At 44.3% G+C, this 15,651-nt stretch overlaps 1 protein-coding gene across 4 annotated transcripts in view; it reads left to right on the top strand.

The window, feature by feature from the left end:
• Window positions 1-15,651, top strand: part of LOC101523324 (mammaglobin-B-like) — a 233,567-nt gene that overhangs the window by 33,990 nt on the left and 183,926 nt on the right. For 2 of the 4 annotated variants that reach the window (XM_058662928.1, XM_058662927.1), the window contains exon 3: window positions 158-356. The exons of the other annotated variants lie outside the window; for them this stretch is intronic. In XM_058662928.1, the coding sequence (XP_058518911.1) occupies window positions 158-196 (39 nt within the window). In that variant the 3' untranslated portion in view covers window positions 197-356. Of the gene's footprint in view, window positions 1-157; window positions 357-15,651 lie in introns of those variants that run through there. 4 annotated transcript variants of the gene reach the window in all.

Genomic DNA, 15,651 nt, shown 5'->3' with positions numbered 1-15,651 from the left:
GTAGAATAAATGGGAAAATGATGCCAAATTTGCCTTCACTGGTGATTTTTTGTTGTTGGATTTTAGGAAAATATAATAAAACTATAAGAAATTTTACTATTTAGATCATTGGATAGTGTTCAAAAACTAGGTCATATGTCTGATTTTGTTTTTGCAGAATGCAATATTTGACAGCCTGCTCTGTGCTCCTTTTTAACTGTCACAAGACCTATGGCTCAGTGGAATCCAAACTATGGCCCCCAACTGCCTGCAGACTGCCAGAAAACACAATGCTCTTTCTCTGTGATTGAAACCTGCAAGACAATTGTTGAAACCTGAAGTACGTTTAATTTCAATAAACTTACTGCAGCAAACAAGCTCCCTTTTCTTCCACCACAGGATTGCAAGGGTTTAGACATCTGCTCTATCACCTGCTTGCTTGCAGATGAAAAAAAATACAGTCAAGCAAGCAAGGATGTGGGAATGGACAGGTTGCTTTCTTCTCCCTTGGCAGATTTCTTAAAACTGATTGCATTGCTCTAATTGTCTTTCTGTGAGATGATCATGGGATGGATTGTGGAGGCAGCGGGCATGTTCCTTATTGTGGAGCAAACATCCATGTCTGTATGCACAAGTCATTACTTTCATTCTCATCTGGATGATTATATTCCACCAGATAAGTATGAGCCCCAAGATTTCAAGCCCCAGTCAAGCCCTGTGTAGTTAATCACCTAAGCACTGCTGGGACACTGTTCCCTCCCCTTGCTTGAGTGAAGCTGGGAGCCAGACTGTCTTTCCAGACCTGTGGGGTCACACTGGGCTCATGGTCTCCTGGGCAAGCATGTCCAGATCGCTGCAACTTATTTTCAAACAGTTGCATCTATGTACTTCTAGACACACGGCTCTTTCACTAGTTTCTTTTTTAAAAAAGATTTATTGGTTTTTATTGCAAAGTCAGATATACAGAGAGGAGGAGAGACAGAAAGGAAGATCTTCTGTCTGATGATCCACTCCCAAAGTGATCACAACGGCCGGTACTGTGTCAATCCTAAGCCAGGAGCCAGGAACTTCCTCCAGGTCTCCCACATGAGTGCAGGGTCCCAAAGCCTTGGGCTGTCCTCGACTGCTTTCCTAAGCCACAAGCAGAGAACTGGATGGGAAGTGGAGCTGCCAGGATTAGAACTAGTGCCATATTGGAACCCGGTACATTTAAGACGAGGACTTTAGCTGTTAGGTCACCACACCAGACCCTCTACTAGTTTCTTGATGTCCTACCACAGAAGTTTCTCTCTGAATTTTTGGCTCATTTTTGTAATTAAGGTGGAAAGAAGTCTCCAGAGTTTTGTGGTATGCCTGTATACCAATATTACTTCTTTGCCTTCTCTCAATGGAATTAAATATTTAACTTTGGTTAACTTTCCATAACAAACATAAAAACTCAAACTAGTTGCTAAGTGAGGTCAGCAGAAAGGCATATGGGTGCCACTTTCCTCTAACTCGAAATCCCTAGAATGAGAAAATCCAGCAATTTTCATTCCTTTACTTAAAAGGGGAAGTTACTGAGATAAAGAGAAAGAGAGAGAAATTCTATCTGCTGGTTTACTTCAAAATGGCTACAATGGCTGGAGCTGGGCCAGTCCACACCATGATTGCAGAACTCCATCTGGGCCTCCCATGCTAGTACAAGGGCCTAAGCATTTGGGCCATCTTTGCTGCTTTGCCAGACACATTAGCAGGGAATTGGATCAGAAGTGAGGCTGCTGGGACTCATACTGATGTCCATATGGGATGTGCACAAGTGGAGGATTAGTGTGATACACCACAGTGCTGGCCCTCAGTACTATGTCCAGGCACCTGCGTGATAAGGTGTGATGGAAGGATAGCTCTAGTCAGACTGGATGAGTCTGCAACAGAAACACTGCCGGTCAGCTGTCATTAAGGCAAAGGGTACCCAATGAAGTCTTGTGAATGTACACAGCTATAGCTACTGTATAGTTCCCAGTTCCCTTTATCTCCTCATGTCTACTCCCCATTATAAGCACACACCTTTAGATCTGCATTGACACATGAAACAATGCAAAATAAAAATGTACAGACTCAAACATAAGCTCCAGTGCTCATTCAGGGATATAAGAGTTCACCCCCTAGGTGATAAAGCAGGGATGTTTCAGCTCTTTTGCATTTTATAAAATCTGGGTTAATTTTCTTTATTTTCAAATATGGTAATTTTATCTTTGTGCTTTGCATTTATTGGAGATTATAAAACCGCTGTGATATCAATTGGCACATGATAGTTAAGATTAATGATGATAATGATAAGAAATCTGTGTATTGTTCTTCAAATGGCCTTATGGTTTCTGTCTCCAAATTATTTTCCTAATCTTACAAAAATCTCTACATTAATTTTTTCCTTTCATTTTAACTCAGAAAGAGAGGAAGCCAATTAATGTGAAGAAAGATTTTGTGGACAACAGAACACTTTGAATTCTTGCACACTGATAGACTATAATAATTGAGCGTCTACTTTAAACAAATCTTCCTTGCTAAGAGATTACAATCAATTTGATATCATTGAGGTTGGCATTAATGTGCTATATTAAGATTTATGTTGTATGTTTCTCCTTTTTCAATAGCTGTAACAGCTAATATGCTGTGGTAGTTTAATCCTCTCATGAATCATACACCATTTATACAAGTCTACGAGTCATGTAATCTGCTTGTCACATTATTTTAATCTGTGAAGCAATTGAAATTGTAACATAAGATATTTTGCTAACTCCTTCCATTAAGGATTAGAGCTGAACCTGGCCACAAGTGTTCTGGTCCAAAGTTGGGATTCTCTCTTACCACGAGTCAAAGGATACATAATAATTGGTGAACATTCAATCAGCACTTCATAACTCAAAATTAAGCATGCAATCACGTTATTATCTTTGGTATAGAGTTAGTCAAGAACAGAAATAATTAGAGAATAGTTGACAACCTTAGGCTTCTAATTTATGTCTAGGAAAAACACATATTCCTTCACAATTTACAATATATCCATGAGTGATATTTAATGACATTCTATTAAATGTTTTTGCATAGCTATATTTCATGTATTTTAATATATTCTAGACTCACATTGCTACTATTGCTTAGAGTGTCTTTTAATCCTCTCATCCATGCCATGGAATAGTCTCTGGCTCTTTGGTTCCTGCCATAGAAGACAGTTCCGTCTTAGTTTTCCAAGTGACAGCTCAGAGCAAAACACAGCACCATGAACATGTTGGTGTCTCCTCTGTGAATCACTCACCTTTGCAGATTGAAGGGTGACCATCCTATGTAGTGATTGTGCTAAGATTCATGTCCACATCCTAGATATCAAATTTGTGGTAGAGATGGGATTTGGAACAGTGCACAATTCCAAAATCTTCCCATACTAAAAACATAAGTTCCAGTCAACTAGATCTCATTTTTCACTTTTCCATACTAGGAACTTTGACAATAAAATCATTTCAGGAAATTTCAGGATGACGCACAAAAGTACCCCTCCATGACTGGCATGGGAGTTACCATAGCAACAGACTGTAGTGGGAGGTCTGGGCAGAACTCTGTACTCTGCCTTTAACTTGTGCAAATGTGCACTCTCCACAGTCATCTGTCTCCCTCGCATTTCTAATAAAACTGTCATTGAAAATGCACTGCGATTACTAAGTCAAGAGTTCGTGTGTAGACATGAAGACAGATCTGGTTTGTTCGAACATTTTTCACTACAAGAATAGTTGTGGGTTAGCAAAGTAACTGATTCCTTAGGACAGAAACTGTTCAATAGTGAATGGGATGTGGTTCATGCTCTGGCAAATGTGAATCAGGATTCTGGGAGCAATATCTCCTCATGATTTTCTTTGGGGCAGTTATAGGGCAGGGTCACTTTCATATAGAAATATATATATAGAAATATATATAGAAATATATATATAGATATATATATATGTATGTTAATAAGAACCAAAAAAGGAAAGGACTAGCATGGAAACAGGGAAAACGTCAAGTTACAGGAAAGTAACAACACATAATCACAGTGAGATAAAAACAGATTACAATGGAAAATCAATTGCTAATGATGCAGTTCTTGCACTGTCGCATAGAACTGGAATTACATAGCAGAAATAAACTTCTACACAATTGCAGGAGTTAACCATCTTTAGTAAGATGGAATTTTAGTTTAAATGAAGCCTTGCTAATTTTAAGTGTTAAGCCTTTTCCATTAAAATATCCACATAATAAAAAAACAAATTAAAAAGTAAGGACAACAAAAGCTAGCATCACTGGGTTGAGCGGGTATGAAAGTCATTTCATGGTGGATACCAATGTTCTTAAGACAAAAATCAACTGCCTTCCTGATTGGACTGAATAAATCAGAACTGCTTCCAACACACCAAAGCTACTGTAGCACAAGAATTCTCACATCAACCTCCCCTGAGGCTTCCTCTTCTCTAAGGTGTGGAAGTCCACAAACCTGGGGCAATGCAGATAACAGGAACATTTTAGTATTGAATTGAAACAACAAATGAATGACAAAATGAAGAATATGTCTTTGTACATAGCTAATGAACCAAACCAATGCTCATACTGGTGTGAAGATTAAATATTTAAGTATACAAATCAGATAAGATCAAGTTGTGCAAAGCCTCAGTTTTTGTGAAGATGTGAAGAATTATTGCCTGGCAACTTACCTTGGTTCTGTTACCTAATTTGGCCACAGTACTACTATAAGGTGAACTGTGGAGCATCATAAGATAAAAACATTACTGAAAAGGTTACCTTAAGATGACCTAAGCTATGCATGGCAAAAGCTCAGTGACTTCTCATATTCATATTCATATCATCAAAGCCTTCCAAAACCTCAACCAGGAAGTATCATGGAGGCAAGAGCTTGAATGAAAGCTGATGCCTGGTTTTAGAGTATTTGTCACTTTTGTTTCTAAGGCTTTTTATGGAGATGAGCTCCTGTTTCTCCACAAGCCTAGGAAGGTTTCCTGTAACATAACCATCATTACTGATGGTCAGCTAATTTGCGTTCTCCAAACCAAGTCATGACCACTACACAAAGAGGAGATTTGCAAGGTGTGTGTCCTCAGGTGTTTGAACTTGGTTAAAGAGACCAGTGGTCAGGGTCCTGGAGAAGTGAAGAGCGACTGGCTCTGAGAACAAACAGGTCCTGTATGTTAGCAGACACAGGGAGACACAGCAGACAGCACAGAGCAAAGAACAGATTCTATTTCATGCCCATGTGGAACTGAACAAGATGTCTCAGGGCAAAGTGAAAGAGACACTGGAACATGGGAGTCCACAGGTTTTCAAACTCTCAAACAAAAAACCATGGGCCTTCCAGAAGATTAAATATGGAATTCACATTCCCAAGAATCACATTGTGTCCCCCAAAGCCTAAATGTATATTTAATTCCCTGGTAATCACCCTCACTACGTGTGGTGAGTTGAAAGCACTCTGTGGATTCAGAACAGTGGGCTGCATACCTGACCCTGCACTTTTCCTCACTATCTCCCAGGGAGGTGAAGTCATGTATCTGTGCTGTGCTTGCTGAAGCTGTCAATAGATAATATGTACATCCCATGGGAAGTTGACTGCACATCCCTGCTGAGTCCAGACTGTTAGGTGTATGCGTGGTGGCATCCCAATAAATTTCCTGTCTCTTTAAACTTTTTTCTTCATTTTATAACACAGTTTCATAGGCTCTGGGATTCCCCCAAGCCCTCCCCAAATTGTGGATGTCTCCACCTTGTTTCAATATTACAGTTCAAATTAAATCAAGATCCTTTCTTCGCATATGTATACCAAGAATAGAGTCCAGCATCTTATTGTCCAGATATATACAACAGTTTCATTAAGAGACCATCCCTGGTCTGAAAGTAGAGCTGGCAGAATATCATCCCGACCAATGAAAAGCCCCAACACGAGCCTGGCGGCATGGCCTAGTGGCTAAAGTCCTCACCTTGAAACACCCCTGGATCCCATATGGGTGCCAGTTCTAATCCCGGCAGCCGCACTTCCCATCCAGCTCCCTGCCTGTGGCCTGGGAAAGCTGTAGAGGATGGCCCAAGGCTTTGGGACCCTGCACCCATGTGGGAGACCCATAAGAGGTTCTGGTTCCTGGCTTCAGATTGGCACAGAACCAGCCCTGTGCTCTCTTGGAGAGTGAATCATCAGACGAAAGATCTTCCTGTCTCTCCTCCTCTATATATATCTGACTTTCTGTTAAAAACAAATAAACCTTTAAAAAAAAAAGCCACTACACAACTTCAACAATTTACAACATCATGAAGTTGACTTGATTTTGAGTGACCAATATGAATATGCTAAAAAACACAAGTTCTTAACCACATCCTGTGACTACTTCCTTGACGTTTCAATTTTATACACACCTGAAAATAGTTACAGGATATTATTCAGCTGTCTCGTGTCTATTTTCATTTTAGTATTTAGCAATTTATAGTATTCAAGCGTGATTTCTACTGAACTGCACAAATCTTAGGCTAGTCCAAACAGGCTTGTAACTCAAACATGCCATATATTAACAATTCTGGAGCCAAACAGTTCTAGGAGGGGTGTGCAGAGAAATCTTCAATACCTTAGTGAGGAGTAACTAATCTTTGTGTCCTACCTAGTTAGGTATATGGGAGGCCAAGCTGACCGTTTCCTGTCTGTTCTAAGCTTTCCTTATTGGTCTCTGTCTATCTGATCTAATTTGCAGGCTTTGGGGGGGGGGGGGTGTTGCTCTGGAGCAACCCTGATGGTCATTGCAAGAGAGGGTGGGGATCCAAAGTTGGAACTAAGTAAAGACCAGAGAAAGCTCCTCTCCCAAGTCCCAAAAGAAGTTTACTGTTCTTCTGTTTCTGAGGACTGCTCAGGGCTCCTGGCTGTTGTTCCAATGACCTTAGATCCTGTGAGGAAGGATCTGGGCTTCTTCCATCCCATGTGGTAGATCCAATAGGGATTAGATGACCTTCGTGTTCTTGGCCTACAAGGGCATTCCAATTGGGATATAGTCCTTAGTGCCTGTACTGACAGCCCTTGGTGAGGATCCGGGACTCTCCAGGGTTAGGATACAAGCCTCCTCCTGTCTTCCTGCTACACTCTGGGTTCCCCGCCCCCCAACCGCTCTGTGCATATGACCTCCTGTTAAGAGGCTGTCAGGATTGCTCTTGGATCCCACTGTATGTCTTCATATTTTTGTTAATGTCTAACGCAGATTTGAATCTGTTATGTGTAAGTTACCTGTTACAATCTTGAGAGATTATACCTAACATCTTCCTCACTCACTCTAAGAAGGTAGAAGACTTCTCTGCTCTCCTGACCCATTACGGAATAACATAGGGAATTAAAAGCATATCAGACTTATCAGTTCTTTGATGACAATCATAAGCAGTCTGTCCCTCATTGATTGTTGGTTCACTGGTTACATCACAATATCTTACTGCATGTGATACAAGCTGTTTTAGGTTGTAATAATATTACAATTTTCAGGTACTATTTTTCAGGTAGACATCATTTCATCTTAAATTAAGGCAAACATGTGGTATCCAACCTTTTGGGATTGGCTCATTTCTCTTAGCATAATGGTTTCCAATTGGACCCATTTGGCCATGAAGAAATGCATTTCATGCTTTTAATAGCTGAGTAGTATTCCATAGAGTAAATGAACCATAGCTTTCTTATCCAGTCTTCTGTTGATGGGCATTTCAGTTGTTTCCATGTTTTTGCAATTATTAATTGTACTGCTATGAACATAGGGGTGCATGTTGGTTTCTGGTGTAACAGGTGTTTTGGATATATTCCTAGGATTGCTATTGCTGGATTATATGGCATGCAAATTTTCTGTTGTTTGAGTGTTCTCCATACTGATTTCCATAGAGGCTGTACACGTCTGCAGCACCACCAGCAGTGGAGAAGGGTTCCCTTTTCCCCACATCCTCGCCAGCAAGTGTTGTTGGTGGTTTTTTGTATGTGTGCCACCCTTACTGGTGTTAGGTGGTACCTCATTGATGGCTTAATTTGGATTTCCCTTATTGCCAGGGAACTTGAGCATTTTTTCATATGTTTGTTTGCCATTTGGGTTTGTTCCTTTGTGAAACATCTGCCCATTTCTTGTGCCCATTTCTGGAGTGGTTTGTTTGTTTTGGTGCTTCGATTTCTCTGGAGCTCCTTGTATATTCTGGAGATTAGCCCCCTATCACCTATGTAGTGTGCAAAGATCTTCTCCCATTCTGTGGGTTGCTTTTTTCCTTTGTTGATTGTTTCTTTGCTGTACAGACTTTCTTAGCTTGATGAGGTCCCATTTGTTTATTTTGGTCTTGATTGCTATTGTTTTTGGCCTTTTTTTTTTTATTTTAGAAAATCAGGGCCTACACCTAAACTCTTTTCACTCTTAAACATGGCTCCAAATTGAGTGTCACATACAGGATCATGCTATGTATGGGTGGTGCTGAGGTGCAAATTGAAAGAAACTTCATGTGAATTCTGTCCAGTGTTCCTATAGAATGGCTTTGTTTTCAGCTGTAGCTGAACATAGACTGAACTTTTTTTGCAATTAAAATAATAATTGGGGTCCGGCATGACAGCCTTCTGCCTAAACACTTCACCTTGTATGCACCAGGATCCCATGTGGACAGCAGTTCATGTCCCAGCTGTTCCATTTCCCATCCAGCTCCCTGCATGTGGCCTGGGAAAGCAGTAGAGGACGGCCCAAAGCTTGGGATCCTGCATCCGCATGGGAGAGCTGAAGGAAGCTCCTGGCTCCTGGCTTTGGACTGGTTCAGTGCGAGCTGTTGCGGACACTTGGGGAGTTAACTGGCAGATGGAAGATCTTTCTCTCTGAATCTCCTTCTCTACGTAAATCTGCATTTCCAATAAAAATAAAATACATTTTTTAATCTATTTTATTGTATTGTTGTTGACAATCTTTACATAGTTAACTACAGTTAAAGAAAGAAAAAGAAAAAAAAAGGTTCAGGGGGATAGGGAAGTGGGTAATACTATTGTGTCCATATTGTTTCCATCATGTATCTGAGGTAAAGGGGGATATTGAGGGAGAAGCCCCACCCGGTTTCCCGCCCACCCCGAGTCCCGGATGTGGGGCATGCTCTGAGATATGTGCTCAAGTGGTGTCAATAGTTCTCCAGTTATGAATCGCTGCCAGTTTTGCTCGATGAGGTCGTCCACTGATTGATATGGTCCATCATAAAGTCTCTGTTTGCCCCATATTTCGCTGCCAACATATAGCTGAGATGAATGATTGATCTGCTCTGTCTTCTGTCTTTTCTTGATTAGAGTTCTGAGTCCAGCAGTTCGATTCAGGAGATCTCCAAACAAACTTTGAGGTATTCCCAGACTAGTTTCTTGTATGTTCTAGCAAGCACAGGGCCTTGCACAGTCCATCACCCGGATCATCTGGTGGTTGCAATTGCTGGGTTGGTTCTGTTTTCGGTCCCGAGTTGCACTGGAACCAAATGGGTGATGCAGTCCAGTCTGGTTCGGCCCTTACATCAACCAGTGGGAGCTGCAGCCTAGTTGGGGTGACCCACAATAACCCACACCAGGCCCGCCCCCTACCCTGGTTTGCCAGTATGTGTAGCAGAAGACCAGTCTGTCCCCCATCCCATTTGGCTCTTGTACTTGTCAATGGGTATTAAAGCTTAGTTCTATCTAACCAACTCAACCATCCAGCCCTCACGGGTGTTGTTGAGTGCCTCTCTATCTAGCCATCCCAGCTCCTATCCTAGTTTTCATGCCCTCCCACGGGAATAGTGACCCAAGAAGGGGGAACCCACTTTTTCCCTCTCAGGTCTCTCTGTCCCGGTTTATGCACTCTTTATGTGGTTCTGTGATTTGACTTGACAGAATTAGTCCCCAGTGCCAGCTTCTGCGGCTATGCCCATACATCCCTCACCCACTCTAATTTATGCTTGCACCAGCAGAAATAATCAGCCCAGCCTGGCTTTTCCCTGGTCTAATCCACATGCAGTGCACAGGTGTTGTAGCCTTGCTTAGTCTGGTCTGTCTCTATCCCAGCCCACGCTCTCCAGTGGGAGTAGCTGTCCAGCGAGGGGACCAGTCCCTTAATCCCCCTGCCGGTTCTGCCCCTCCCTTCCTGGTTCTCACGTGTGCTGGTTGGGTGCTGCATTCATATCCAGTACAGGCAACCACGCCCTGGCATTCCATAATGTGTACTTGTTTTGTCGCGACCAAACCCGGCTCATCCCACACTCTGTTCTGGTGATCGGATTTGCCAGTGGGTGACATGAACTGATTCAGCCTGGTCTGCTCCTGACCCATGCTGAATGTATGCCAGTGGGAAACTTTCCATGGCCTATTCTGGACTGTTTCCTATCATGCTTCTTGCGCTAACCTGCAGGGACTGTGTCCTGCCAGAGGAGTTGCCCAGGCTCCTCCAACAGAATCCCTCCCAATGGCAGATTTTGCGCATGCCAAGGGGTCCATGAGCCAACCCTACCCAGTTCACCTCCTGTCCTAGCAGGAACAGTGGCTTTTCCTGGCTGGCTTTCACCCCATTCTGGTTCTTATGTTTGGATGTTTCAGCCCGGCCATGGCTCGTCCATACCCACATACAGCTCACGCATGGCTCAAGAGGGGGTTGAGACCCAGCCTAATCAGTCCCACATCTACCCTCTTGTTCTCCATGACACCAGATGGTGTTAGGATCTGAACTGGCCTGGTGCATCCAATCCCAGCCCACACTAGAGCCTCGGGTGACTACAACTGTTTCCTAGATAGAATGCAGCTCCCATTCCAGCACACGCACCACTTGGTGCGAACCTCAACCCAGTTAAGGTGTCCCCATGCCTCCCCAACTGGGCCTGTTCCTAGCCGTAGATCATGCACCTGCCAGTGGTTGCTCTGACTCAGCTTATCTCAGTCCCACACTTGTCCTGGCCTCTGCCTTAGACAGTATGACTTAGCGTCCTTGGCTCAAGTAGCTACCTAAGCAGTGATTCAGACAACCAATACCCCAGAGCTCCCTGGCCGGGCGGCCAGCAGGCACAGCCTGGCACCACATGGTGCCCTGGCCGCCCTGGGGGAGGCCGAGGACTCGTTCACTGCCTTGCGGCAGTGTCTTTGGTGTGAGCCCCCAGCATTGGGTCCGACCCGGCAGGGGCACCCCCCACAGCCGCCACACTGTGAGGAGAGACACTTGCCCCCAAATCCCAAGGCCCAAACCCTCCCAAACTCACCCTGCCACAAGATATTAGCAGCTGGGTGGAGTTAGGAATTTTAAGCCAGTTCCCAAGTTCCCTCATGGCGTACTTACCCTGAGGGAAGAGCTCTCTTGGGTCCTGGGGGAGGCCGAGGACTCGTTCACTGCCTTGCGGCAGTGTCTTTGGTGTGAGCCCCCAGCATTGGGTCCGACCCGGCAGGGGCACCCCCCACAGCCGCCACACTGTGAGGAGAGACACTTGCCCCCAAATCCCAAGGCCCGAAACCCTCCCAAACTCACCCTGCCACAAGATATTAGCAGCTGGGTGGAGTTAGGAATTTTAAGCCAGTTCCCAAGTTCCCTCATGGCGTACTTACCCTGAGGGAAGAGCTCTCTTGGGTCCTGGGGGAGGCCGAGGACTCGTTCACTGCCTTGCGGCAGTGTCTTTGGTGTGAGCCCCCAGCATTGGGTCCGACCCGGCAGGGGCACCCCCCACAGCCGCCACACTGTCAGGAGCGGCACTTGCACCCAAATCCGAAGGCCTGAACCAATAAAATACATTTTTTAAAAATCACAACTGAACCCTTGATTGGCTGCATTATTATTACAGTCTTTACAGCTTTTTATTAAAGAAATGCAAGACGTACTAGTCACTAAGTTGTCTCCACAGAAGAAGAAAAGGATGCAGAGGAACCATGAGGGATGAGGAGGAGGACAAAGATAAGGAGAACTGAAAAGGAATGAGGAAGGAGGAGGAGGAAGGAGAATATGGAACAGAAGGAGGAGGAGGAGGTTAGGGGAGAGAGGCGGGGTAGAGAAAGAAGGAGAAGAGAAATCCAGGGAAATGGAGGATGAAAATGAACAGGATAAAAGTTCATAGGATGAGAAGAAAAGGAAGCATTAGAATCCTAGTGTTCATATTTGAATGGGCTTCATGGGAAAGATGGCCGACCGCAGAGAGCTGATGTAGGGTGGAGTAGGGAAAGAGGGGAACCGATCCAGCAGAGAAACAGGCCAGGAAACACAAAATTGCAGAAAAGAGCGGGAAGGTCACGGGAGTTCACTAAAGCAAGAAGATCTACACAGCCTAAAGGAACAGCCGCAAAAAGTGGGAAAGAAAATACAGCACGCTGCGAGAAACTTGGTGAGTCACGATCACAGGCAGGGGGAAGGCAGCAGAGTCTAAACTGTCCCAGGGAAAACAAGGGCGGCTGGAAGGATAGGCGCCCACACCAACAGCGGCACCAGTCCACTGGAGGGCAGGAGCCCCGAGAGGAGGCTACTGGACAGATCATAGGGGGCATCATTCCCTGCAGAAGGGGAGGACAAGCAGGGGAGATTTCCCAGAAGCGTGCCTCCCAACTGCTCAGCAGCTTTGAGAGAGTGCAGAGGGAACTGGAGCGGCACTGTGGGACTGGGGCTCAGAAATCCCCATATCAGCTCCGAACAGTGGACTGGCTGCTAGAGAATCCAGTGGATCCTATTGCTGGGCTCAGCCTGAGCACGAGAGGCTGGGCAACACTCGGCATAACCTCACGACCTGGGCAGAAGAGCAAACTAGTAGGGGCACGGCTACGTGCCCCTCACAGCTCTGTGCCTCTTAGGACTCCACTTCCACCATTGAGAAAGTGCAGCTGAGAAAGTAGCTTCGTATAGGGGCCAGGGCTGTGAATTCAAAGCAGAGAACAGCCACTGCCTCAGGCAGAATCCCCTGCTGGGCTCAGCTGGAGAGGCCAAACCAGAGCCAGCTCAGCAGAATCGGCCAGACAGGTTCTCTCAGTGGGAGCCCGCTCAGAAAACCTGCCTGCCCAGTGGCGGGAGGTGGTGTTGCGCCTCTCAGTGGAACAGCACTTCTGAGTTGGAATTCCAGAGAGTAGAGTCCGGCGCTGAGGCCAGCAGAAATTTCCAACCCAGCCCGGGGTTGGGGATTTCAAGCTTCGAGCAGCAGATTGCATTGCGGTGCTAACCTCAAGCCCTGAAGGAGTGTATTGGGTCAGCACTGAGGTGGAAGTCCCCGTTGTGCCAGGCTTGTGACCCAAAGCCGAGATGCAGCTAGGCAGAGTGAATCTCAGTGGGGCAACGCCTTTGAGAGGGAGCCGCAGAGGAAGGATCCTGGCACTAGGGCTGGCCCACAAACCCTCCTGACCCAGCTCAGGGCTGTAGATTACAAACTCTGAGCAGCAAGCAGCTGGTGACTCAGGCAGCACCCCCTGCTCTACTCAGCTGGAACCTCAGAAGTGGTGGCGCCACCCAACAGATCTGCTGAACCAAGAAGAAGCACAGGCAAGCAGGGCTTCCCAACAAGGCAAAACATTTGTGAGGGTTAGGCTGGGTGTAGAACCACAAGCTATAAAACTACCCAGAGCAAAGACAAGAAGCCCAAGGTTACAAATTCTATCATCTACACTCCACCCCTGTTGGCACAGGTAGGACAAGTCCTAACCAACTAGCTGCAACAGAGCCAGGTAGCAGAAATATAAACCCAGGCGCAAACGAAGCAACCCAACAACATCACCTGCTGTCCCCAATAGAGTAAGAAATATAACGCTTATGCCAGCACCCCATACAGCAGCAGCTAGATCACACATCCTACAGATTACAGCACTGAGGGCAATGGCTGTGGACAAACAAGTCAGACGCTAAAATCCCAAAACAACAAGAAGCAAAAACACAATGAGGAGAAGTATCAGAAAAAGCAATGACCCAGAAGAAAGATCAAGCACTCCCTCCCAATACAACCAAAAACTAATCTCAATATCTGAGATGCAAGATGAAGACATAGAGGAAATACCAGATAAGGACTTTAAGAAACTAGTGATGAAATTCATCAGAGACAGTGAGAAGCGCTGGGAAGAGTCCAAGGTATTCGAAAAACATGTCACTGCAGAAATAAATCAAGTCAAAAAGGGAATCCTCGATAGAGAGCACAAAATTGAAAGCCTAACCAACAGAATCAACACAGCAGAGGACAGAATATCAGAATTGGAAGACAATCAGAATGAAAGGCAGCAGCTCATCAAACAGTTGGAGACAAATCTAGAGAGAGCCAATAGGTCCATACAGGAAATGAAAGACAACCTCAAAAAATCAAATATTAGAATAATAGGCCTTCCCGAAGGAGTGGAAAAGGAGACAGGCTTGCAACTGGTGCTCAATGAGATAATACAGGAGAACTTCCAGAACACTGGAAATATAAATCCAGCACAAATCCAGGAAGGACAAAGAACCTCCAGCAGATTCGATCCAAACAGATCGTCACCCAGACATGTGGTCCTCAAGCTATCTTCAAGTGAATACAAGGAAACCATTCTAAGACAAGTAAGAAAAAAGGATAAGATTACTTTCAAAGGAAGGCAAATCAGAATCACAGCCGACCTATCAGAAGAAACGCTCCAAACAAGGAGAGAATGGGGTAAAACCTATCAAATTCTGAAACAAAACAACTACAACTGCCAACCAAAAATAATGTACCCAGCAAAGCTCTCATTTGTATTTGAGAATGAAATCAAATACTTCAACAGTAAAGAGAAACTCGAAGAATACATCAACACGAAACCAGCTCTGGAAAATCTCCTCAGGAAGGTGCTAAACCCAAAAAGAAAAAATGAAAACCAAAATCAAAGATGGCAAATGGGAAGACCTCCCCACTAAAATCCATATAAGGAAAGTCAACCAATCAGAAACCCTAATAGTCGCAAATACACACTTGCACACTTACACACACTCATGGCAGCCCAAAATCACACCCTCTCAATATTGTCTCTAAACACAAATGGACTAAACTCACCAATCAAAAGGCATAGATTAATGGAATGGATCATCAAACAGCACCCAACTATATGTTGCCTACAAGAGACACATCTAACCAGAAAAGCCTCTAAGAAATTTAAAGTGAAGGGGTGGAAAAAGACATTTCATGCCAATGGACGAGAAAAAAAGGCTGGCGTAGCTATCCTAATCTCAGATGACCTAGACTTTAAGCTGACAGACATCAAAAAGGACAGAGAAGGACATTATATATTGGTGAAGGGATTGATCCACCAGGAAGTAATTACAATCGTGAACATATATGCACCTAATTCCAATGCACCTAGCTACGTGAAGCAATTACTTACGGACTTAAGGGGAGACATAGATATACACACAATAATAGTGGGTGATCTTAACACTCCGCTAACAACTATAGACAGATCAACAAAACAAAAACTCAACAAAGAAACAACAGAGCTCATACAAACATTAGAACAACTAGACTTAGCAGACATTTATAGAACTTTTTATCCTAAGACCACAGATTATACATTTTTTTCAGCAGTGCATGGCACCTTCTTCAGGATCGACCACATGATAGGACACAAAGCAAATCTAAATAACTTCAAAAATATAGGAATCATACCATGTACCCTCTCAGACCACCACGGAATGAAACTGGAAATCAACAATTCAAAATGCCCAA

Source organism: Ochotona princeps, chromosome 4, assembly GCF_030435755.1.
Source record: "Ochotona princeps isolate mOchPri1 chromosome 4, mOchPri1.hap1, whole genome shotgun sequence".
In the NCBI taxonomy this organism is placed as follows: domain Eukaryota; kingdom Metazoa; phylum Chordata; class Mammalia; order Lagomorpha; family Ochotonidae; genus Ochotona; species Ochotona princeps.
Note: the sequence above shows the minus strand (reverse complement) of the source record. Positions and strands in the feature narration are given on the sequence as shown.